This window comes from Equus asinus, chromosome 6 (genome assembly GCF_041296235.1).
Source record: "Equus asinus isolate D_3611 breed Donkey chromosome 6, EquAss-T2T_v2, whole genome shotgun sequence".
NCBI classification, from domain to species: Eukaryota; Metazoa; Chordata; class Mammalia; order Perissodactyla; family Equidae; genus Equus; species Equus asinus.
Window position 1 is genome coordinate 16,416,367 of NC_091795.1, and position 25,926 is coordinate 16,442,292.

At 41.8% G+C, this 25,926-nt stretch overlaps 1 protein-coding gene across 2 annotated transcripts in view; it reads left to right on the forward strand.

Annotated features, from left to right (window-relative positions):
• TMEM131 (transmembrane protein 131) overlaps nucleotides 1-25,926 on the forward strand; it is a 219,633-nt gene that overhangs the window by 174,660 nt on the left and 19,047 nt on the right. For both annotated transcript variants that reach the window (XM_044772935.2, XM_070511663.1), the window contains exons 21-32: nucleotides 93-168; nucleotides 349-466; nucleotides 2,409-2,547; nucleotides 2,647-2,756; nucleotides 3,221-3,287; nucleotides 7,930-8,081; nucleotides 8,472-8,614; nucleotides 9,056-9,242; nucleotides 10,254-10,439; nucleotides 11,240-11,398; nucleotides 11,799-12,382; nucleotides 25,627-25,802. In XM_044772935.2, coding sequence (XP_044628870.2) covers nucleotides 93-168; nucleotides 349-466; nucleotides 2,409-2,547; nucleotides 2,647-2,756; nucleotides 3,221-3,287; nucleotides 7,930-8,081; nucleotides 8,472-8,614; nucleotides 9,056-9,242; nucleotides 10,254-10,439; nucleotides 11,240-11,398; nucleotides 11,799-12,382; nucleotides 25,627-25,802 — 2,097 coding nt within the window. The remainder of the gene's footprint in view (nucleotides 1-92; nucleotides 169-348; nucleotides 467-2,408; nucleotides 2,548-2,646; nucleotides 2,757-3,220; nucleotides 3,288-7,929; nucleotides 8,082-8,471; nucleotides 8,615-9,055; nucleotides 9,243-10,253; nucleotides 10,440-11,239; nucleotides 11,399-11,798; nucleotides 12,383-25,626; nucleotides 25,803-25,926) is intronic.

Genomic DNA, 25,926 nt, shown 5'->3' on the forward strand with positions numbered 1-25,926 from the left:
ATGTTATATTTGAGAATTCCCATCTGTTAGTATTTTGTTATTGTGACCTTCTGTAGCTTTGGGATTCATGGTTCTCCTGTGCCTCTTTATAGATTGCAAACATTTATTTTGATCCTGGACTGCAGTGTGGGGATCATTGCTATGTTGGCCTGCCTTTTTTATCCAAATGTAAGTTATCTCACCGTTCTCTCTCATGCCCATCACGCCGCCAAAGTATTCTTTAATGGAAGGCTGCCACTTTTAATGTGCACTCCATCTCTTGGTGCTATAGAGTTATCTGAAGGAAAATTGACAAATGAATATAAGTGTAGAACTGAGTATGTCATAGCATATGTTTCCTTGTTTTAGCTGAACCCAAAGTGCAGCCTGGTGTAGCCATGCAGGAAGATGCATGGGATATTGACTGGGATTTGCATCAAAGCTTATTCAAAGGATGGATGGGAATAAAGGAAAATTCAGGTCATAGGTGAGTGGTTTTGCTTTAAGTATTTTAGCTATTTTTATAAGTTTGAAACAGCTCAGTTGATGCTGTTCTTGCTCATTATTCTGAATGTTATTCTTATATTAGGTAGTTTTCTCTATAGCTAAGAAAATATGCCTTATCTTCAGAAAATTCTTACTGAAGCATCTTGAGTCACCATTTTAATTGTATATTACGCAGAAATATGCACACTACCATTTTCCTCTTTTCTCCAGTGCTCTAGGTGCTTCCTTAAAATCAAAGAAACTATTTGAAGTTACCTTTATGTAAGATGACTACAGTGTTCACCTTAGACATACTATTTGCATAAGAAAGAAAGTTTTTAACTACCACTCACCTATGTTAAAGGCAAAGAAAACATATTCTAGGTTTAATCCCGCAGTGGAGACCAAGTATCTATTTGCTCATTGTGAAAAGAACAGCCTCCTGCGTTGCCAAGTGCTGAGCTGTTAGAGGGGCCCGGCCCAGTCCACATGGGCTCAACGGTGTGTCTTTGGCAGGTAGATGATGTGCTAATGACAAATCAGTACTATGTGGGTACTATGTGGATCAGTACTATATGGATTCAAAAGCAGACACTTATTCAGCAGTGTAGAAATTTGATCTTTTCTTGACTTCTGAAGAGACTTTGACTAGAATAATGATAATATGACCACTGATAAAAACTGCTCTTCTCAGTTGGCTAATTTGAAATGTATTTGTCGGTATCATCAAGATACTCCAATTTATAGTACTATAAAATTTTAAACGGTTAACAATTAAATCTGAGGATTTCTGTTTATCTGAACTGTCTGCTGTGAAAGTTTACTTAAGGCAAAAGAGTTAAATTTTTACTTTAAAATGGTTAAAATCAGTACAAAGAGACTTCTTCTAATGAGCTCACTAAGACAACACTCATTAAAATACTCCTTGGTCCCCCACATTTCCATAGTGGACATCATAATATATAGGCAGTCTCCAAATATTAACATCCAATTATGAATAATTAACTTGTAGTGCTGCCCTGGGTTCAGCTGCCAAGGAACCTCTTCACCTCCCACCCACCAAAACTCCTGCCTTCTCTGTATGCCCAGCATTCCACCACCAAAGACCCAAGCTCCGTGTCTCCCCACCTTCACGTCCCCATTGCACAGTGAATGTGGCATTCTCCCTGCTCCTGCCCTTGTGTTACCTGGTCAGTGTGCATCTTACAGAGAATTTCTCTTACTAGTCTTATAAAACCTGCACTCTGACCAGTATTAGAGTGTAATAATTCAGTGGCGGTGTGAGTTAAAATAGGCTTCAACATTTGGGCCCAAAGACCTTAGCCCCATTTATAATATTGCTTCCTTAGGGAAGGTGTTTTGAGTTCTAAACAGCTGGCTTATAAACACTCATAAGTAGGGAAATATTCAAATGCGGTCCTGAATATTGCTGATGACTCTGCAGATGTCTGCACAACCTCGTATGTGTTACCTCTTCAACTGGCATCTTCATTGCATGTCAGGATTTTGCTTTGTTTTTTGTCTCAAGGGGAAAAAAAGCAATATGCCAAACAAAGTACTGCCTTCTCGTTAGTTCTATTGAAAATATTCTTAGCACCATGCTATTGGTGTCTAGATGTTTTCACTAGGCATGTGTGCGAGGTCCTTTAGGATCCCCATATTGTCATATGTTATCTATATATGCCTGCCTTTTCCTCTGTATTTTCAGTACAAAAACAGTGCAGGTGATCAGTGACAGATATTTTGACAGCTCTTTGTGCCAAAATAGAGGCATCTTTGTACGTGTCTCTATTAAAAGCATATTAAAATATTAGAGCAAATAAACCTGTGTATTCAGGGCCAGAATAAAATTTCTCAAGTACACAGGCCTAATAGAATTTCTTGTATTTAGAAAACTCAGATATTTCATTTTGATGCAGTGACTTACAAATTGTTTTTTCTAGATTGAACGCTGTTTTTGAAGTAAATACAGACCTTCAAAAAAATATACTATCAAAAATCACTGCTGAGCTCTCCTGGCCTTCCATACTTAGCTCACCCCGGCACTTGAGATTTCCACTTACTAACACGAACTGCTCCTCGGTAAGTATTCAAGGTGACATCGGCTTTTGGAGGGTTATAAAGTATCTGTTCATTTAACTGTGGAAAGCTTTCATTTACGGTTTCATTACTTTGTTTAAGGAAGAAGAGATCACTTTAGAAAATCCCGCAGATGTTCCCATCTATATTCAATTTATTCCTCTGGCTTTATATTCCAACCCTTCAGTCTTTGTAGATAAGTTAATATCAAGGTAAGCATTTCTTTAGATAATCAAAATGTTTCTGTATTAGCTTTGAATTATTTTATACATTTAAGACTTTATTGCAGTTCATGCAGTAATAGATTAGGTTTAGAGAAATTCTAGATCTGTATTTAAAGTTGAGAGAAGGTTCTGGGGAGAGAGATTGATACTATGTTAAACATCTAGAAAAGCTTTGAGTTTAAAACAAGAAAAAGTAATATTGAATTCCTTCCTAAAAAATCAGAGAGAGAAAGCAAATGGAACCTTTCAAACATGTTAGTTTTAAAAAGTGAACAAAATATTAACTATGAGTTGTAGCCTTTAATTTTTTGAAGGGTATTAATCTGGTAATATTGATCTCAAAATCTGCCAAAAGGTAATTTGCAAGCAAAGCACAAGGTTGATAATTACTCTATAACCCCTTTAACCATGATGCTGTTTGTGAAAAAATATGTGTACGTTTTTTATTTTAGGTTTAACTTAAGTAAGGTGGCAAAGATAGATTTAAGAACACTAGAATTCCAAGTCTTCAGAAACTGTGTAAGTATTCAAACTTCATACTATTCCAAAGAAATAGTTCTATGAGGTAATCAGTGCAAATATGAGGGAAAACTATTGACTGCCCTTAAAATTGGCTGAAGGGCATGTTACTAGAGAAGTCAGAGCAGTCCACTAATTATTTTAGAGGCAAAAAACCCCGAGAGGAATGAGTGGGATTTAGATCGACGTGAGACACGCTGAGTAGAAGGTTCCTATTGGCAGGCATTAAACATGAAGCCCATGAAGCTTTATAATAATGGCTACCAGAAACTCTGAGAGTATATAAATGAGGTATATACTAACATATAATTTACTTTTATTACACCTCAGAATATTGAGCTTGGTCATTTAAATATTTACTTTCTAATAAAATTGTAAGTTCCATGAATGCCAGACCCGTGGCTGGCTGTATTCATGCTTGGCACAGTAGCATGCATAGTTTTTACTCAGTAGATATTCTTGAATTAATAAACGTATACATGAACTGGTTTGTTCTAAGAACAAAAAAAATCCTCTCTCATACAGGCCAGGCTAAGCAGCCACTAACTAGTCATGATTATATAAGGCCTTAAAGTCTAGGGTATGTGTCAGTCAGGAAATCAGCACTTGGAACTAAAGCCACCTGCAAATTGGCCCAGGTCTCTTGGCCTCCGTGCCCTTCCTTCCAGCTACATCTCATCCCTCCTTAAACCTCCTGTTTATGCCAGCCTGCTTGCTGCAAAGCCTTCACCAATTAGGGTATCTTCATTCTCCCTGACTCGGCATTGACACCCATGTTAATTTTGGTTTTTGTTTCCTTTTTGATGTGTGATACCTTGTTTTCCAAATCTGGGTATAATCTCCTTGAGGGCTTGTCTTCTTTATATCTTCTTTCTTTCCCATATTAATAATATAAAAGGTGTTGAATGAATAAGAGTAGGAAGCTAGTTCATCCTCCATCATCTAAATTACTTGAAGTGAAAACAGTAAATGATCACCTCCTTCCTCTCCTTGTTGCGGGCTCTCTTGCTCACTGTGGGTCACAGTCATCACACAGCAGCAGGAGGCCTTCCTGCCAGGCTGTAGCTTTGCTATTTCTCACTTAGAACAAGGTTTGTACCTTCTAGCTTTGTCACCTTGACCAAGTAAATAAACCTTTCTGAACCTTCAACTTCCTCTCTTGTAATGTGAAGTTAATAATGTGTATTTTACAGATACAGAGTAAACAAACTCACATGGACACCCTTCAACTGGTTTCTTGGGACATAGGAAGCCCTCAGTGAATGTTGACTGGATAAGTCAATCTGTGGCTAACTAGGCTGGCAAAGAAAGGCAGTGGAGAAATTTTCAGTATTTCGGGGCTGTAATGAAGAATCCTTCCCAGTATTTCATGAGCACTTAGCATGTGTCAGCATTATGCAGTGTGCATTCACATTTATGATTTCATGTAATCATTACAGCAGCCAGGCTGAGCAATTGCCTACCGCCCTAAGAGACAAATATTTCCCTTGTTTGTTGGTGGGAAAAACAAAGCTCGGGAAGAGGAAGTAACCTGCCCAAGTTCATACCTGTCATAACTGGCAGGGCCAAATTCAAGTCTTGCTCTCTCAGGTTCCAGAGCCCTTGCCCATACCATCATGCCACACAGTCATTGCTGGTTGGGAATCACTAATTAGGCTGTCAAACCAGACGTTTAATAGTTCTGGAAATACCTGTATTCTTTCCCAGAGCTTTGTGTTTTAATCTATAAGGCACACATTAGCCAAACCTTTGTATAATAGTTTTTATAAGTCTGTCTTTAAGTCAATCTTGTATAAGAAAGTAATTTTCAATGTTGTATTTTTTTGCTGCCAAATAATGGATAGAACACTAGGCTGAAATTTACAGTCATATATTCTAGTCTCGTGCCCTTCTCTTGGAATCTTTTTGTACTTTGCCTTTTCCATTCATAAAATGCCAACGTAATAAGTCCAAGGTTATCTGGACTCCACATAACCAGAAAGCTCAATAACCAGAAATTCTTTTCACTTTGCTGTTATAAGGGAGGAGATACACATAAGAAGTAAATGAGCTATTTAACTTTTTTATCTTACCAAATGCATGTACTTTAGAGATACTTACAAGATGTAAAACTCTAAAGTAGACACTGTGAGAGATAGGAAGATGAACAAGAATACTCTAGACCTGAGAAATTTATTCTAAATATGAAATTCTGGAGGAGGTCTTAGGATAAATTCTATTACAGTTCTCTACAGTGCTATAAAACTGGTTCTCAAAATATTTAGTCTCAGGACTCCTTTATAGTCTTAAAAGTTAAGAACTTCAAAGGCTTTTTTTGTTTATGTGGGTTACATCTATCAATATTACCATATTATAAATTAAAAGATCCTTAAAATATTAATTCATTTAAAATAATAATAAACCCATTCCATTTAACATAGAGATCATAAAAATGAAAAACAGCTATATTAAAAAACCATTTTGCAAGAAGAGTGGATTGTTTTACATTTTTACAAATCTCTTTAATGACTCTGACTTAATACACAGATAAATTCTTATACCTGCTTCTGCATTCCCTCTCTCGTGATATATTGTTTTGGGTGAAGTATATGATAAATATCTGACCTGACCTGACATAGACATGTAGTTGTAAAAGGAGTATTTTAATGCCTTTTTAATTAATTATAATACCATGCTTCAGCCATGTGGAAAGTATTGATTCAGCAGAGCTTCCAAACGTGGACACAATTCACTCTACAATATCCAGAAAATCATATTCATTAATATAACCACCAATCTCATCAGAGAATTCTTTAACTATTTTGAAGCTGTCAAGCTCACAGGATACAAGTTTTCCAAAAGTCTAAATTTTACTCAAACACTCAAATGTTGTCATTAGCAACAAATACTTCGATTTTCCTTAATGAGACAGGTGCGTTTTATTTTTGTGGAAATGTCTAGCAGATAGCCCAGTCTGAATAACCATAGACTGGCTGTCAATCATTCTTTCAAATATAAATGATATTCCATGAGAAAGGCAGCTAGTTCCATTTGCATTTCCAGTGATGGCCTTTCCAGACAGCGTGGCCCTTCAGTGTGTAGCAGGAATGCTCTGTGCAGACTTCCCATTTTATCACACAGAATGTGAAAATGGCATGTGCTCAAGGGTTGAGATTTAATAAGATTATTATTTATTGCTGCTTAATCTGTAATAATTTTTTTTAACCACAAGTGCATGGCAGTGAAGAAGACAATGGCTTCTGGGGAAGTTTGATACCACCGCCATGCTTCATGTCAGACGGTCGGCAGTTTCACCCATCGTTGCTTTTGCTGACCATCAGTGCAAATGTCAGCACAGTGAAAAAGGCACATAGTGCCTGCCAGTGTTGTGAAAATATTTTTGACTCCACGAATACCCTGAAAAGATCTCTGAGATCCCTGGGGCTCCATGGGTCACTGTTTGAGAACCACCACTATAAAATTACTAAGGATTACTGAGGCCATGAATGATATCCCTGGGCCATCACGACATCCTAGAGTGTTTCCCAAGTCATCAGAGTTTGCTAGGAATAAATGTACAGTATGTAATGTGTCCATCAATTACTCAGAATAGTTTATTTAAAAGGGAACTTATTTACCAACCATTTTGGAGCATTTGGAATATTCTGTTGTCCTAGTAGACACTGATGGTGAAGAATGTTAGATGCAGGAAAAAATTGGCCTCAAAAGCAAGAGTAAAAAAGCAGTACGCTTCGTTAAGTCTCTTGACTGTAAGTTATATTTGTGGAATCATGCTAAATGCAAATAGACAGATCTGTATTATTAAACCTAACTATGCCAAGTGGAGTAGAAAATTATACAAAACTCACTCTCCTTCCACACGTTAGCAGAGCAATGAAGAGCTATGGACATTTATAGCCAAGCGTTGCCAGCCCTCCCCCCCTCAAAAAAATTTAAGGTTAATGTTGCTTAAAAATCAGAACAGTATATCCTTATGTGTAAACTATTATTTTTTTTAATAAATAAATATTTTTTAATCTTATCTGTAACTGGCAGGAAGTCATATTTTGATCTTCAAGTCGTCACATGTTTATGAAACACGATCTTGTGCTTAGCTTTCAAAATTAAATTCAAAGAGATTGACGTGAGTTAAAAATATTTTTACAAACAAATGTGATGCAACCTTAAGACTCTTCAGCTGATACACTTCAGAGAGGAGAAGCAGGAGAGCAGTGATGAAAGTGGGGACAGCTTCACAACTTCGGGATGCTGGGTGTTGATTACACAGCTGTTTGCTTTGTGCTAAAACATTGACCTATTCATCTTAGGTTTGTGTCCTTTTCTGTATGTGTGTTATATTTCAAAATTTAAAAAGTTAAAAATAAAAAAGTCTATACAAAAACACATGCCCAGTACAAATGTGAAGACTTTGGTGGCCTGGGAAACCAAGCCCCTTCTGGGACTTCATGTAGAATATGAAGTGTCATCACTGGTTGCCCAGCTGTGCTTGCCAGCTAACCAGTGTCTAAATCATGAGGGATAAAATTGTTTACATATTTAATTAATCCAAGAAACTATACTGGACTGTGAATGAGATAAATGAAAAAAACGTTTTTCCAGAGACTGTATTAATGACTCCAGCTTGTTTACCCAATGATTCAAGGCTCATCCCCTGCAAAGTTCAACAGGATTTACAGAGGGCCTCTCTCAACATTTAATTTTAAACCTCATTTTAAAACCTGGAGAAAAGAAATCTGTCAAAGTAAAGTTTACTCCAGTTCACAACAGAACTGTTTCTTCACTAATCATAATCAGGTATGTTCTGCGATGTAAGTGTGGGTTGATTTTTGGTACTTATATACAAGCCCTTACTTCATTTGTTTCAATATGAGTTTGTATAACTAATTTACGAAATAAGTATTCACTTTGTCCAAAATACGCACACACACACCATGCCTGATGAAATACACTTTTGTGATCACATTTATACCTACCTGAATGGTATCTTACTGTACTATGTGTGACTCTTAAAAATGAAAAACTCTTGCTCTTCTCTCTGTAAATATTTTTAAATTCCAAACTTGTCAGTCTTAAATTTAGTGTATTAATTTCTACATGGTGATTTATAAAATAACAACAAAAATTACAGATCGAAAGATTATGCAAATTTAATGGAAGAATAATCTGTAATTCTTGTTTGCATAGAAATAACCTGACCGTGATGGATGCTGTGATGGTCCAGGGACAAGGAACCACCGAGAGCTTGAGGGTGGCAGGCAAGCTTCCGGGTCCAGGGAGTTCCTTACGCTTTAAAATCACAGAAGCATTATTAAAAGATTGTACAGATAGTGAGTATTCCTAACAGTTCCAAGGTCAAAAATTTCAGCATTTGTTTCCAACAGTAAATAATTCCAGAAACAAGGACAGTATTTCTGTATGTGAACACGTATCTATTCGTGATGAACACTTAAGATTTTAAGGAAACACTCTGACTTGCTTTCAGGGTTGTTTGTTTTGGATCTTAAGAGATTTAAAGTATCAGTATTCCTTGCATGCTTTAGGTGATTGACTCTGAGTGTGAAAAATAAAACATAATTAAATTTTTGCCATCTAAAATGACATAGCAAAGTGGAGTACTTCCTGATGAAATCTGGGTAATAGCTGATGTCTTTGGCGTGAGGAGGTTGTCATAACCTCTGGCATATAGTAGTTCGTGGAGAATGTGTTAATCGTTTGGACCTGGAGCACGAGACCAAAATTTATGCACCCTCCTGATTTTTTTCCTTTAGGTTTGAAACTAAGAGAACCAAATTTCACGTTGAAAAGAACATTTAAAGTAGAGAATACAGGACAACTTCAAATTCACATAGAAAACATTGAAGTCAGTGGGTACTCATGTGAGGGATATGGCTTTAAAGTTGTTAATTGTCAAGAGTTTGCACTAAGTGCCAACGCCTCTAAAGACATAATCATATTGTAAGTATTTTTTTATAAGGTATAATGACTCACTAGCTTCTCATTAACTTTTTATACTCGAGTTGTTCACACTCTGTAGAAAGGTATATTTTCATACTTAGAAAAATAAGCTCTTTATCCACAAATGTATTTGATCTTTTTTTTCCCACGTAATCTTCATGTCTTTGTTTTCAAAATTGTGAAACTTTCTCTATCTCCAGAGTTGATCAGGTAATCTAGGAAACCAGTTTCAAAATTATTTTCAGGGTCATATTAAAGCATAAGGCGTTGGTAGGAAATTGAGTGTAAATTCACAGTCTGAGCAACAGAGCAGACGCTTGTATCCAGTGCAGCTTTTCCATGTTGTGCAGTGTAAGAATGTGTGATATTTTGGTTTTGAATGATTATATCAGTAATAGTTGCAGCATATGTAATAAAATATAACCTCTGTCTCCTTAATTGAATGATAATTTCATGATCTTCCATGAATATTGACATAATAAGTAACTACCTTACCCCATGTAAGGCATAATACTTGGCACCCAAAGGTACAATGAGGAATGACTCCTTCCCTCAGGTGCAGATCATCTGGTTGGGGAGCATACAGTTAACAAAAAATCAAAGAATTGGGGCAGAAAGCAGTACTGCAGGAGATGAACACAGGATCACTAGGGGTAGGATGGTTTACAAAAAAGGCATTATTGGGAATGTATCCTGGGAGAAGAGTGTGGATGTAGATAGAAGAGAGGGAAAGGGACAGGAAAGAAACGCAGAGGCCACTTTCTGAATTAATAATTATGGGGAGCTAATCATTGTACTTTTTTTCTGTAATTTCTCCAGTTATCCACAGAATATGGTTGTTTTTGTTATTAACTTCATGAGATAATGTTTTCTTCTTAGAATGAAGAAGTTGAGTATAAGTATCAAACTAAAATTCTGTGTTGTTTCAAAGGCGTATGAGATTGGTATTGTATTTAAACTGTTTGGGGTATGGTTTTAAAACTTAGTCTTACTGCCATCATTCTGTTTTAGGTTTACTCCTGATTTCACAGCTTCTAGAGTTATTCGTGAACTGAAGTTTATAACAACGAGTGGCTCTGAATTTGTATTTGTATTGAATGCATCCCTTCCGTACCATATGTTAGCAACCTGTGCAGAAGCCCTCCCCAGACCTAACTGGGAGCTGGCTTTGTACATCATCATCTCAGGAATAATGAGGTACTTGTGTCTTCTTTTGAGGTTGGTATTCAGGCGTCACTTGACACTGTTTCTCGAGTGCCCGCTGTGTGCCAGTCACTGTTCTGAGAGCTGGGGATCCACCAGCGAACAAAGCAGACCTCTGCCTTAGTCGAGCTTACATATGCTAGAGGAGCAGTCAGAACTGAACCCATCTTGGGTGGTAGATACGATAAACAGAAGCCTTTTCTGCCTTTGAAATTTGGTATACACGTTAAGTACATGTTAATTTCTTCAAGGAAAAAACACTCATAATTTACCAGGTAAAGTTTCTTGATTTGGGCATATGTAATTTACTCAACATAATAGTATGTTTTTCTTGAATCATACCTGTGCAACATGAAACTGATTAGAAATATTTTTTAAATCCTCAACATCCTTATCTTTTTTTCAGTATATTTCTTTATGTGTTTTGAGAATTAGAGTTACCTCTAAATTAATTTATATTGTTAGCCCACACATTCTTTAAGGGAAAAGAGTTGGCCTACAGAGTTAAAACCAAAAAGATAAAAGCTGCTTCTTGGTAAAAGTTTGGAAAGTATCCTCCTGACACAAATAGTGATTTCCTCTAGATAAGCCTCTGTGTTAAGTCGGCGTTCTGAAAAATTGATGTGCACACTTTTATCTGTGGCGCATTGTGTCTTCTCCACTAAAAATTGTCACAGGCATGTTTGGTTTTTATATCGTACTGTACTTTACCAAGAAGCTCTGCCTTTCATATCAGCTTTTGTTATTCTTGCACTAACAAATGAACCCAATTCTCTGACTTCTGTACCCGGCAGTGCACTGTTTCTTTTGGTAATTGGAACGGCCTATTTAGAAGCTCAAGGAATTTGGGAGCCCTTCCGAAGGCGACTATCTTTTGAGGCCTCGAACCCGCCCTTTGATGTGGGAAGACCATTTGATCTCAGGAGAATCGTTGGTATTTCATCTGAAGGAAAGTATGTGCACGTGCTGGAAATAAATGCTCTAGAATACGTAGATTTGGCTTGTGTAATTAAAGGAAGAACCAAGTTTCTTCCTTTCTCGGGGGGGGGGACGTCTTAATTCTCATTACTTAATAATACCCTGTGTATAGCTCTCAATTACTAAGAACTCATAGCAAATACCATGTTTTTATTATGGTAGTGAGGGTTAAAATATTCTTGGTTGTATCATTGACTCGATTCCTAAATTTTCAGATAGAACAAACCTATAGAGTTGTGAAAAGCGTCCTATTTCTTGCCGTTTTTTCCTCACAGTAGTTTATATTTGTGGTGGCTATACTGATGAAATAAAATTTTTTTAATCTTAGATTTTGTAGGTTGCTGTTTACTGATCTGCAGTTGGTCCTTTTTTCAGCTTGAACACACTCAGCTGTGACCCCGGTCACAGCAGGGGGTTCTGTGGAGCAGGTGGCTCGTCATCCCGACCCAGTGCAGGGAGTCATAAGCAGTGTGGCCCGTCAGTCCACCCGCACAGCAGCCACAGCAATAGAAACTCAGCTGACGTGGAAAACGTCAGAGCCAAAAACAGCTCAAGTACCTCTAGCAGGACTAATGCACAGTCGGCTAGCAAAGCAAGCCCCCTTGTCTTAGATTCCAGTGCAGTGGCCCAGAGTCATGCAGCAGGCAGAAAGTCCCGAGGGCCGAAGCAGAGCCAGCACAGCAGCCAGCACCATGTCCACAGCCCGCTGGAGCAGCACTCTCCACCTCCACCACCACCGCCAGTGCCTCAGCACCAGGAGCCACAGCCGGAAAGGCTGTCACCCGCCCCCCTCGTGCACCCTTCCCACCCAGAACGTGCCAGCAGCACAAGGCACAGCTCAGAGGACTCCGACATCACCAGTCTCATAGAAGCCATGGACAAGGACTTCGACCACCACGACTCCCCGCCCCTAGAAGTGTTTACAGAGCAGCCGCCATCACCATTGTCAAAAAGCAAAGGTAATCGTCTGTTCTCACTGTCAGAGAAGCGCGATGCCTGAGGGGAAAGCTAGTGCACGTTTAAGAGCTGCTGTGATCGTAGTTGTGAGAAACAGCTACTTCAGTAGGTGTTCTGGCTCAAGTTTCTCTCCAGTATTGGACTTCAGCGCTTCCCTGTCAGAATGCAAGTAGAGGTGTCCATTTATCATGAAAGATATTTGTGTTTCTTAGATTACTTACCACACTGAGAAATTTATTGGACATCTACTGTTTTCCTTTCCTGCCTGTGATTATTGTGGTGTTGTGGTAGGTTGAGCTTTTTGTTAATTGTTAAAATAATTTTTACCATAGTGGTAAAATGGATATCGTCTGCCCTTTAACTCAAAACTAGGATTCCACTTCAGAGTAGGGTTTGGCAGACTACAGCCAGTGGGTCAAATCACCGCCTGTTTTTGTAAATAAAGTTTTGCTGGAACACAGCCATGCTCATTCGTTTACGTATGTCTGGCTGCTTTCCGAAGTGCTGCAACAGCAGAGTTGAGTAGTTATGACATACGAGGTCCACAAATGTGAAAATATTTACTGTCTAGCCCTTTACAGAAGAAGTTTGCTGACCCCTCCTTTAGAGTTCTGCATACTGTATTAGTTCTGTTTTCTCATTAACAAATTACCCCAAAACCTAGCAGCTTAAAACACCACCATTTACTGTCTCACAGTGTCTGTGGGTCAGGCATCTGGTACAGCTAGGCTGGGTTCTCCGGCTCTCATAAGACTACGATCAAGGTGTTGGCCAGGGTTGAAGACATCTTAAGGTTCAGCTCAAGGTGGACCTGCTTCTGAGCTCACTCTGGTGGTTGATGTACGATTCAATTCTTCATGGCCTATTGGACTGAGGGTCTCGATTCTTCGCTGGCTGTGGCCAGCAGCCTGTCCTCTCCATAGAGCAGCTCAAAGCAATTGGCTTCACCAGAGCGAGCAAGCAAGAAGGCAAAAGAGAGAACAAGCTAGCCCAGTGAAAGTCAGTCTTTTATGACCTACTCCTGGAAGTGACACCCATCAGTTTTGCAGAATTCTCTGCTCAATAGAAGTGTGGCCCAGCCCACGCTCCCGGAAAGAGAATTCCACAGGAGCATAAATACAGTACCAGGAGGTGGGGCTCATTGGAGCCCCCTTAGAAGTCCACATACCACACATATGTAGGTGGGCTGATTAGTAACTTCCAAAATCCAAATGTAAAAGCTAGTAAATGTCCTCTAGCTATATTTCAGTTCAGTCCCTTAGAGCCTGAACTTTTTTGCATCTTCCCTTCTCTCCTGTGGCAGCATGCTAATAATGTTATTCCAAGTGTATTTAAGTGCCTCCCTCGCTGATGTACCAAGGACTTACACAGGGAACAGGGAACATGGCAGCCCCAGGAGGCCAGAAGAAACCTGACGCCCCAGAGCCAGGGTTTTCTTCTAGAGAATTTATTAATCCCAGTGATCCGAAGACTAGTTGTGTTGAGTCCTCTTAGAATTACCTGCATTTGGATTTGTAAAACAGTAAAATGTCTTGAATGTTATTTAACTTCTTCCACAGAAATCTTTTTTTCTGTTAACTCATTATTAATAGAGCTTATACATTTTAGGGTAATTTTTATAGTGGGATTAAATGAATGCTTAAAGTTCTTGTTTTTATTAGATCAAGTTGCATAATGTGTTTTCCCATATTGAGGGCATGGATAATAGAAACATATATTATCCTTTCTGACAGGGAGTTTGGCAATCAGTGGAATGCTCCTTGCCTGTGTCTAAGCTGGTCCTCTAACCTCAGTGTGACAGGTCCATTTTTATTTGCAGGGTCATTCCTCTAGAGTGTAAATTTTACAATTAAAAAATGCTTTTTAATTTTCACAGTGGTCCTAGAGTCGACCTACTAAAAGATATTTAATGATGGACCGTGGATACCACATTATTAGTGACTCTTGTCGTTTCTAGCTTTGGAGAGTATTCACAGTGACCTCTCGTCAGATGAATGTGACCTCCCTAGATCCCGCCGTCTCCGAGTTGAGTGGCTCGCAGGCCAGCCAGCCATTTCCCTGCTTATGCCTCCAGTCACTATTCCTTGTGAAGGTGGAGCCCAGAAATGCCCTCTGTTCGTGGCTGGCCTAAGCAGGGCCTCATACAGTTGGACAGTCATTAGATTCTGTACTTCTGTGGTTTCTCCCCTGATAACTGTAAGCCCTAGGGACTGGGCAGCGGCCATTGCTGGATTGAGGGTTAAAACCTCAGAAAGCTTTGAACCTGGTGCAGTCAGTTCTCAGTATCTGCATTAACTGAACAAGTAGTGCAATCTGCAGCCATCCTTGTTTCTACCTTTGGCATCTGAAGGGTGGCTTTATGTAGGGTCGGGAGCAGCAGAGTGATGTGGGGTCCCAAGGCCAGGTGCTACCATCAGTCAGGCCCAGATCAAATCCTGTCTCTGCCACTTACTAACTGTGTGACATTGGAGAAAATTACTTCTCTGAGTCTCCGTTTGTTCTCTTTAAGATGGAGAGGATAGCTACTACTTACTTTGTAGGGTGTAGCTACTGCCATGATAGTTATTAGGGAAGGAAATGGTGCACACCATCTCTAGCCTGCTGAGTGGAAGGTGGCTCTGGAACATCCCAGCAGAAATGTCTGCTTGGAACATGGTCTTGAGGGTAAGAAATGGAACAAGCAGAGGGCTAAGACTCCTGAGAGCAAGGCCAGCAAGAAGGCGGCCAGCAGACAGCATGACAGAAAGCAAGTGGAAGATATGGTTAGCATATCCCAGCAAGGCCAGAGGAAGCAAAGTAGAACAGAGCCTGGCAGTTAGGACATTATTTGACCTTGGCAAGAATAGTTTCTGTGAAGTGACAGGACTAGAAACCGGGTTGCTGTGGCTGGAGAGTACCTTTCACATCAGACTGTTAACAGTGGCCACTGCTTAGTGTATGTGTTGGGGGCGAGTGAGTGAAAGGGAGTGTTTACCCTTTAATCTATAGTTTCCATGTTCTTTAATTTTTAATAAGAATAAGAGATGCAGATATTGTGTGGTAGTGGTTATTCTGTTTTGTGTTTTTTGGTGGGGGTTTTTTTGGTGAGGAAGATTGGTCCCGAGCTAACATCTGTTGCCAATCTTCCTCTTTTTGCTCGAGGAAGATTGTCACTGAGGTAACATCTGTTTTTGCTTGAGGAAGATTGTCACTGAGCTAACATCTGTTCCCATCTTCCTCTATTTTGTATGTGGGACGTTGCCACAGCATGGCTTAATGAGCTGTGTATAGGTCTGCGCCCGGGATCCAAACCTGCGAACCCTGGGCCGCCAAAGCGTAGTCTGCTAACTTAACCGCTATGCCACCGGGCCAGGCCCACGCGTGGTAGTATTTTTAATGACAAAAAAAATGGAGAACAAGGTGCTTGAAAATATCTACGTCTCAAGGACAATGTTCCAGACAGGACTGCACACGCCTCGTGCACCTTGGTGATTGGCGTTGCTGTGTCTGCAGTGAGGAAATGCAATCTGAGAAAGGTAACGTCAGGCAGATATGGGAACCAAGCCCAGGCCTGACTGTAACCCCTCAGATGGTAACTACACTACACGGCCGCCTCCAGAAAGGAGAAGCAAACGAGATAATTGTGAAAACAAATGCCCAAGGAGGTGGGGTGGCATGAGACCCAGTTCAGTAGATTATAAAAGCAGGGATGCTTATTCCTCAGGCATGTTGATGCAGGCGAACTGATAGAGATGAAGAGACGGCACAGGGGAGCTTTTATTTGAGCTAAAATCACAGCTGCTGAGCCTAAAGGGAGAAGCGGTAGGGTAGAAACAGAAAGTAGAGCCAGTTCAGAATAGTCACATTCCAGATAGCTGAGATTTCTGTAGCCGGGAGTCCAGGGCACGTGAGAGTTGGATTTGCAGAGCAGCCCCTCGGGCAACACTGGGGACGCCGCTGAGGGTCTCCGTGGCACTGCCGCAAACCTCTGTCTTTTCTCTCCGTTATGCTCTGCAGTCCACAGGTGCAGACCGAAGGCTGGGTGGATGGATTGAGACAGTGTTGGAGTTCTACAGGACAGGAACAGCAAAAAGATACAGGGTAAGAATGTCACAGATGCTCGCAGGAGAGTGGAGGATGTGCCAGGCTGTGTGGAATTAGCAGGATAGGGAAGGACCTTAATCCAGAAGAAACCTCACAGACAGGGAGAGCATGAACAAGTCAAGGGCTGGGAGATCCAACAAGTCAAATTGCAGGGATCGTGGAAGCAAGAGGATGATAGGAGACTGAGGCATGAAAATGAGGCAGGAGAGTTTAGGGTTTCAGAGAAAAAGCAGTTCTGGGCAATAGCAGGTTCTTAGGTGCAGCCTCGGAAATGGGATGTGGAAGAGTAACAGAAGTAAAGCCCATTGGCAGCAGCAAGGCCACAGAGCTAGAGGTCCACAGTCCCTTACACGAGTCTGGGAGTCACCTGTGTTTGGGGATTCAGATTTTTGGAAAGGTATACAGTGCATATACCATGTAATTCAGAAGACTATAAAAGTAGCCCCACGTCAGCTCAGCTTAGGCTGTGCCACCAAAAGAGTTTAGTCATCAGGGGCTGATCCAGTGGCCTGGCGGTTAAGTGCGCATGTTCCACTTCAGCGGCCTGGGGTTTGCCAGTTAGGATCCCGGGTGCAGACATGGCACTGCTTGGTACACCATGCTGTGGTAGGCGTCCCAAATATAAAGTGGAGGAAGATGGGCACGGATGTTAGCTCAAGGCCAGTCTTCCTCAGCAAAAAGAGGAGGATTGGCAGCAGATGTTAGCTCAGGGCTAATCTTCCTGGAAAAAAAAAAAAAAGTTCAGTCATCAATTTTTGTTTCTAAATGAGTTAAGGAAAAAGAGCTTTGAGAGCTTTTTGAAATTTGGATTTCAGAGTCACTGATAAGAGAGGTCAGTGAGTGAGTCTCATGCCAGGCTCTTTAGTGAAGAGCCAGGAGATCTTTAGGCTATGGTGGAGAGGCTGACAGAGTGTGTAGGAATGGAGTGGGTGTGTAGTTGTCCTAGATGTAGATCGTTCTCGGTGCGTGGATCTGATTGGTCACCCTCCCCGCCCCACCCCCCCCCGGCCTTCCAGGCTGCATGCTGAGTGACAGACAGACTAGATTCAGAGCTAAATTACAAAACCCATCCTAACCTCTCCTCCCTCCAGAAGCAGGGCGTCTGATAAGTATGGGTGAAGCCTGGGCCTTGGTCCGTAGGCTTCCCACTCCCTCCTCTACTAATGTTTATAGTCCCACAAGCAGAGCTAACCGGTCCTCGGAGTCAATCTAACCTGGTTTGTCCAACACAGGCAGAGAAGCTGGACAAGAGTGAGCAGAGAAGAGGGCTAGTATTGGCCCAGGGAAGCTGGCCCTCTGAGGTCAGCTGGCCACCTGGGGCCGGAAGTGCAGTGGCTTACCCACATAGAGGAGCCATTCCCTGGAAGAGAGGGTATGGGGTGAGTCTGTTAAGGCCTTGCTACCCGGATTTGCAGTCCAGGACCAGCAATAGTAACATCACTTGGCAACTTTTAGAAATGTAGAATCTTGGGCCCCAGCCCAAACTGCTGGGTTGAATAGGAATCTGCATTTAACAGGATCCACGGGCGATTAGATAACCTGTGTTTGGCCATTATAAGCCCACCCACTAGTGGAAAGTAACCAGTAAGTGTCCTTGGGAGGTGGGCACTGGTCCCATCTAGTGGTTTTTTAGGCAGGCAAGGAACTGCCCTTAAAGGGGTTGGAGAGAAATACCTAAACAGAAGCACAAAAGCTGTCCTCTCCCAACGTTAAATTGTAGTCAGTTTGTTTATGAATGTCCATGATACTATTTCTAGAATAAACAAATCCAAAATCTAATTGAACGTCTTAATTTTATGAAAACCCTAAATAATTGTCCTCTGTATCCTATGAACTTTGGGTTGTGCTACCTTTTTTCCCTAGTCTGGTGTACGTTATGGGTTCTGCTTAGTGCTGCAAACGGTATACCGATGAAAGAAGAACCACAACAAAATAGATCATGGGTCTTTCAAACTCAGTATTAACTCCTTCCCTGGGATAGAAGTAAGGTTTTTTCACTTAATAGGAATTCTTTTCTACCTTCTATTGGGCTAAACAGGCATCTTTGCTATCTAAGCACAGAGCTTAATAAGAAAAAATAATGCTTGCTATAATTTTGAAAATAATATTTACTTTAGCTAAAGAGCTTCTGAAGAATTTTCTTCATATGCACTTTTGGCGTGTTTTAGTTTATCATACTCCTATAAAGGTATTATTTCAGAATAAATAGAGGAAAATAAATTTACACGACCAGTACTGACTCAAGTAAATTGTGTGTTGGTCTGTATAATTTATTGGCCTCATTTTAGACCTTTTAAGCAGCCACAGGATGAGAAGGAAGACACATTCCTGCCGGAATTGGTGATTCTGTAGAGATTCTCCAGAATCTCCCGTCAGGTGTTGTCACTGACATTGCCTAAGCCTGGGCTTGGGTCCACAGCTGCCGGGGACTGCGCGTGTTCAGAGAAACCATTGGCTCTAGTAATTCACACTCCCCTGAAGCAGTTCTTTTGGGTGGAAATTAAATGAAATGCTTTAAAGTGAGAGAGAGTCAACCAAAGCAACTTGCCAAACTAGTGATTACAAATTCATTTTTACACTACTTAGTGAAGACAAAGAAAAAGTCAACGAGCAGGACATGTTCTTTAAATTTATAATTCAGTTTGCCTACTTTTAAAATGATTGGAGGTGGTTAAAATTATTAAAGCATATTTATAAAACAGTGAAAGTCAGAAAGTAGTTATTTTTTTATCTGTTTGCTTTTAATTATGGTGCTATCTCAACAGAAACCTAGAATAAAGTTTGTTGTTACCATTAAGTATTAAGTTGAGCTGCAAATTTCCTGGCAGCTAAGGGCAAAGTAAAACATCATTATGTAGTTCTCATGCAGGAAGAGGAAGTATCAGAGTTCATCTGAAAAAACAGCCTTTGTTGGCATTGCATTCCTGCTTGAACCTGAGGACACTGAATGATAGAATGGGCATTGTGTCTTTATTGAGGAGAATATGGGACTGTTCCCCACACAGGTGCTCTATATTGACTGGCCTCGTAACATGAAATCATGACTCCTCATCTGCATCTTGCTTCTCAGATGTACTCCTAGCCGCACCCACACACACAGCATTTATGCTGACTGGGGTGTGTATATATTCAGTTCACAGTTGGGGTATCTGATAGGGGTCAGAACTTCACTGCGAGGTGAAGGTGTGAGACCCATGAGCAGTGGATAGCACTCGGTCACAAATATTTAGCAGCCTGCCTTGTGTTCTTGTACACGCGTGTTAGCACCAAGGTGCCCTCCAGGTAGAGACAAATGTTTTTTGTCTATGAAGAGTTTTGAATTCACTCAATTATTAGGAAAAATGTACTTAATTAGGCTTTAAAGCAATGAAGAAACTGTTTCATTCTGACCATTTTTAAGAGCAGGCGTAGCAGCCACCAACTGAATATCTGATTTGAGGAGAGTTGCAGAAAGTATGCCCTCTCCAAGCTGGATGGGAGTGTTTCGTACTAGCCATTGAGTCTTGATGAATGATTATCAGGTGTTAGCAGGGTGAGATGGGTTTTGGTGCCTGGCTTTCTACCGTGCACCCCTTTTTTCTCTCAGGTCTTCTGCCATAGAAGTGTGCACACAATGAGCAATGAAGTACACTTGTCTTAATCACCATCAGGTACCCCGTAACCTCCTCCCTACCACCTCCCTGCCAATGACAGAACTTAGGTGGAGAAAGAATCTTACGCTGAGAGTCCAAGTGAGGCCTCTTGCTTCCCTTCCAGGTCTGAAACTTCTTATCAGAACTTGTGTATTTGGACATGGCAGGAGAGAGCATGAGGTAGATAGTTGGGGCTTCAGAAGGCACCCAGGTTTGCTCTTCCAACCAGCCATGTGAATGAGGGAGAACGGCCAGCGTTTTCTGAGGGAGGGACGCACGGGGGCATTTAGACCTCTTCTTGCCCCCTGGAGGCAGGACGTGAAGACAAGAGCAGGGGAGCTTGTCACGTGAGAGCACCGGCCAGCCACACGTCAGAGTCTGCTGTAGCTTGTCATAATAGCCTTGTCTCTGGCAGGCTTATCTTCTGATTTGCTGCGTAGACAGGCTTACACCCAAATCATTCTGTCAAATAACTGTTCTCACTTTCTTTTATTCAGGCACACAAATTATATATTTCTAAAAGTATTAGTAGCCTAGGACCCATAGATTATATGTAGAAAATAATTTTCAGTGGTAGTTATGCTACAAAGAAGTTTGTGTATGCATAGATTGCAGAAAGCAGCAAGTTTTCTGAAGTATGTCAAAAGCCATAAAAAGAAAGAATGCACACACATCATTTGAACCAGTAAGCTTATATCTGGAAATTTAGCATCAGGAAATAATCTTACATACACCATATTTTATAATGGTGAAAAATGAAAACTGCCTATGGGGCTGGCCCGATGGTGCAGCGGTTAAGTTCACGGGCTCTGTTTCGGCAGCCCGGGGTTCGCCATTTCAGATCCTGGCTGCGGACCTAATGTCCTGCTTGTCAAGCCATGCTATGGCAGGCATCCCACATATAAAGTAGAGGAAGATGGGCCGCAGATGTTAGCTCAGGGCTAATCTTCCTCAAAAAGAAAAAAAAGGACATTCCTAAATATCTAAGGACGGGGTTTGTAATTGCAGTATATTAACTCATGCAGCGTGTCATTTAAAATAATCATGCGTAGAGTGTCCATCTGTGATATTAGGCTTTGAGAGAAAACCATTGTCCACTTCATACACTGTCCTCCTCCTCTCTTCTCAGTGAGGGAAGCAGCGTATGGCAGTGGTCAGTTGTGAGGTAGACCTCTGTAAATCTTTCCTTTTTCTCGGACAAGATTAGAATGAGAGATGCAGTCCTTGGCATGGTGAAAAGAAAATTGGAATAGGGTTTGGAAGGGTGCCTTTCAGGCCAAATGGACCTATTATTTGCATGAGAAAAAGTGTGTTTAGCTTTTTAAAGGTAAACACTTGGTTCGTTCTGAAGAATTAATATAGTTGGCAAGGATTAGTACTCACCCCATGAACATGCCACAACTTGGTTACATGTGAGCTCTTGGGGACTTTTTGCTTTTAAATTTAACTGAGATGCACTGTTTTTTTTTTTCACTTTTTATTTTGAGATAATTGTAGATTCCTATGCAGTTGTAAATAATAATGCAGAGAGATCTCTGTACCTTTTACCCCATTTCCCCCAATAACATGTTGCAAAACTATAGTATCACAACCAGGGTATTGCTATTGACAGAGTCAAGATACAGAACATTTCCATCACCACAAGGATCCCCTGTGTGCCCTTTTCTAGCCACACCCACTTCCCTCCCCCTCCGACTCCCTCCTTTCCCCCTCCTTTATAGCCATTAATCTCTTCTTCTTTCCTATAATTTTGTCATATCAAGAATGTTATATAAGTGGAATCATGCAGTTTGGTATGAAGAGTGACTGATTGAAACCTGCATAAGTTCCTCATAAAGCATTGAGAGGGATAAGCTTTTGGTCTTGAGGTAGCAAGTCACACTGTCGGTGTATTTCACCGTTGAGAAAGGTGCAAAATCAACTTGTGCAGCTTGGCAGACACTGGCTGAGCACTTGACACGTGCTGGGCACCATTCAAGGCGCTGAAGATGGAGGGATCAGTAAGGCCTGATCTCTGCCTTTCAGGTGCTTAGACTGTATGAGGAAGAGAGCCAAGGAGGTCAGTGTTGACCAGGGGATCAGCCAGCATCCTCCATCAGGAGTCTAGTGACGGTGGGAGTAGGTAGACAGAGGGTGAGTGGCCCCAGGGACAGTTCATCCAGACAGTGGTGTGAAGCCTGAGGAACCCGACGCTCGTGCTGGATTATTTCTCCAGGCCAGGCAACAGATGGAGAAGTCCTGAGCTGAGGAAGTGTTCGTGGGGGTGAGATAAGAAAGGAATTAGAGATTTTAAAGGGAGAATCCGTTTGACTGATTAATTGATGGTGATGCTGAGTTGTTTAGATAATTTCATCCAGGTAACTCAGAATTCCCCAAATTCTACTCTGAACTTCAGGTACCTTTCTTTCTGAGATACCCATAGGATATAGACACACAGAGGTCTTGAGAAGTAGGAAATGAGGCACCACGTTATCACCAGCAGATCTTGTGCCCGTGGTGCCCAACGCAGATGCTCTCCTGAGTCCAGGTGGAATTTATAGCCTAAGCCAGGGATTCTCAAATTAACTGTCATTACAGTCACCTAAAGGGCTTGTTAAAAAACAGATTGCTGGGCCACCCTCAGAGTTTCTGGTTCAGTGCGTCTAGAGTGGAACCATAGACTTTGCATCTCTAACAAGTTCCAGGTAGTGCTGATTCCACTGGTCTGGGAAAAACGCTTGGAGAACCACTGACCTAACAAAAGGTTTTAAAGGGTCTCTCCTCTGCCTAAAGCCCAGTCATTACACTGGAAACCAGCCCCTGAGGAAGAGGAGAGACCCTTGGGCACAAGCTTGCCTGAGAGTCAGCTTCCTCCCTCACCCCACCCAGTGGCAAAAGGAAGGCTGAGTCACCCGTGTGTGCAGCCTGCGGGGCACAGTGACCCTGCCTGTGGGTGAACATGGGCCCGTCATCAATCTAACCCAGCCAGATTATTAGTCCTTTCTCTGGGGAAAGCACGCTCTCCCCTCCCGCTGACATTTGGATTTGGGAATAGAAGCAGCAGGACAAATCATACATGACGGTGAGGTAGCTGCTAGGCTGAGTGGTTGGATGGCCGTTGATACTGTGGACCAGTGAGCCTCAGCCTAGTGGCACAGCAGAGTCACTAGAGGAGCTTTGTAAAAACATCCCCACATCTGGGTCCCACCTCGAACTGCTTTAATCGGATTCTCTCAGGGTGGAGTCCATACAGCAATGTTTGTTAAAAGCTTCCTACGTTATTCTGAAGTGCAGCAGGTTAAGAACCAGTATTATAGACTGAGAACCCAAAAGATGCTTTTAGGGTATTTAACTCGGGCTTGGACATTTTAGATTTGAATTGCTTATGTCAACTTAGTTAAAGTGAGCCATGGGAAGAATATAAAGGGAAAAGAGAAGTTGTTCCAAGGGTAGGTCTCAAGGGAACACCAGCAAAGAAGCAGCCAGCAGAAACGTCAGGAGAATCACAGTGCCGGAAGAGGAGGAGATGCTGGCTGGGTCCAGCAGGGGCGGGGGGCTTCCACAGCGTCCAGCGGAACAGAGAGGGCTTGAAGGAGGAGGAGTGCTGGAGGTCATCGGCGTGACCGTTAAGGGGTTATTGTTCACCTTTTCAAATCATATTCGTTAAGGTGCTGAGGACAGAAGTCAACGTGCAGCATGTTAAGAAGTTAATAAGAGAGGGGCATTTGGAGGTAAAAAATGTAAACTACTCCTTCATGAAATAAGTTTTTTAACCCAAATTTTCAACTTAACTATTGGTTTAAGTATTTCTTTTTCCCCTTTATTTGTGTGTCCATGGCTTCAGGGAAAAAACATTTCCAGCCCTTTCCTATTGAGAAGAAAATTTCAGGTTACTGTAAATACAAATCGCTTATACAGACAGTGCCTCTGACCCCGCGAACCTCAGCATGATAAAACTGTAGAACTGCAGGTGGGAAGCTCGCTGCATGCCGGTCGATCTTGGTCCTGTGGGAAAGCCAAGTGTTCTAAGCACGAATTATTGAACTCGCAGAATCTGAGACATCCTGGGGCTCGTGGGCCCAGAGCAGGGCAGCCCCCGCCCCTCTGCGGGGTGGAGAGGAGCTCTGGGTGGTCAGGCTGGGCAGGGGCTGTGAAACCACCAGCCGGTCTTCTGCTGAAACAAAGGCTTCTCTGTTTTTGCAATTTAATGTCCCAGTTATGGTTTGACTTCTGATACCTCCTGGAGTCAGTGGGAGAGTAAATGATGAAAGGACATTTCCTGCATATCAGTCAGAACCGTACTTATTCTTTTTCTAGGTTGGGCTCAGCAAACTGTCTCTGTAAAGGGCCAGAGAGTAAATATTGGAGGCTTGGTGTGTCACAAACTTGTCTCTGTCGCATATTCTTTGTTTCTTTTTTTCAACCACTTAAAAATGTAAAGGTCTTTCTCAGCTCACAAACCACACAAAACAGGCCACAGGCCAGATTTGGGCCCTGGGCCGTAGTTTGCCAGCCCCTGTTCTCGATGCCAAAGTTTGGATCTCTGGTACCCATCAACAGAGACCATAAAACATCAGGGTTTAATAAGTTACATAAAGCCACCATTATCAAAAGGACATATTTTAAAGTGACAAAGAGAGAATGGGCTACACTGTGGCTCGTGTGGCTTCTGCGGCTTTACGCAGCCTGCCCGCCCAGGGGGTTTTGAGGGTGCAGTCTGAGGAGCTGGAATTGGAGATTTCTCTGCCGCTGTCTGGACCGGCTGGCCTGCAAGCTCCGTGAGGCAAGGAGTAAGTTGTTGGTGTTCACTGCTGTTTTCCCAGGACAAGGAGCACTGCCTGGCAAATAGGGGGCACTCAGATGTGTTGTCTCATTTGTCTTGGGAGCATCCATGTCTTGTAAAATAATAGACTTCCTGCAGCTCTGTTTTGTTTTCCGTCCATGTTTAACACAGCATGGCATTATGTGCCAGGCACTGTTGGAAGGGCTTTGTGTAATTCCTCCTTACAGCACTGTGAGGTCTGGTCTCCCCCGGCTTGCAGTTGAGAGGCCAAGACCACACAGCTGGTTAGGAGAGAGCCAGGATTTGGACTCGGCCGTCAGGGCTCTGCTGCCGGGGCTCTTAGCGCCCCTCAGGTGACACACTGGGCAGCTCGTCCTCTGTCACCATCAGGCTTCCATCTCCAGGTTTGAAAGGATCTCTGGTTTTCTCTTCCATGACTTTTCAAGGCTATGTCACCCTCTGGGGTATGAAAAAGTATTCTGACAGACAGACATACAGATTTGTCAAGACTACTGAATTTGCCAAAACTCATTGAACTTACGCTTAAAATGGGTGTATCTTATTCTACAGAAATTGTGCCTCAATAAAGTTGATTTTTAAAAATATTCCAATCAAAAAATCAAATGTGAATTGGAAAGTCTTAATTAGGGAAGAAATAAAGAAAGCTTTATTATCAGAAAGAGTCCAGCCTTTTTTTAAAAGTTTTAATGACTGTTTTCTGAGCTATTTAAAAATTAAAGAGTTATTTTACTTTGACTTTCGTCCCCAGGGAAAGGAAAACCTCTTCAACGCAAGGTTAAACCACCTAAGAAGCAGGAGGAAAAGGAGAAGAAGGGAAAGGGAAAAAGCCAGGAGGATGAACTGAAAGACTCCTTGGCTGACGACGACAGCTCCTCCACCACCACGGAAACCTCCAACCCCGACACAGAGCCTCTCCTCAAGGAGGTAGGGCCGGGCCTTACGAACGGATGAGGGAAGGAAGTGTCTCCTGGAGCACGTGACACTCTGTCTTTCTGATGCAGAACGAATGTTTTATATTTAACATAATGCCCATGTTCTGAGGATTAGT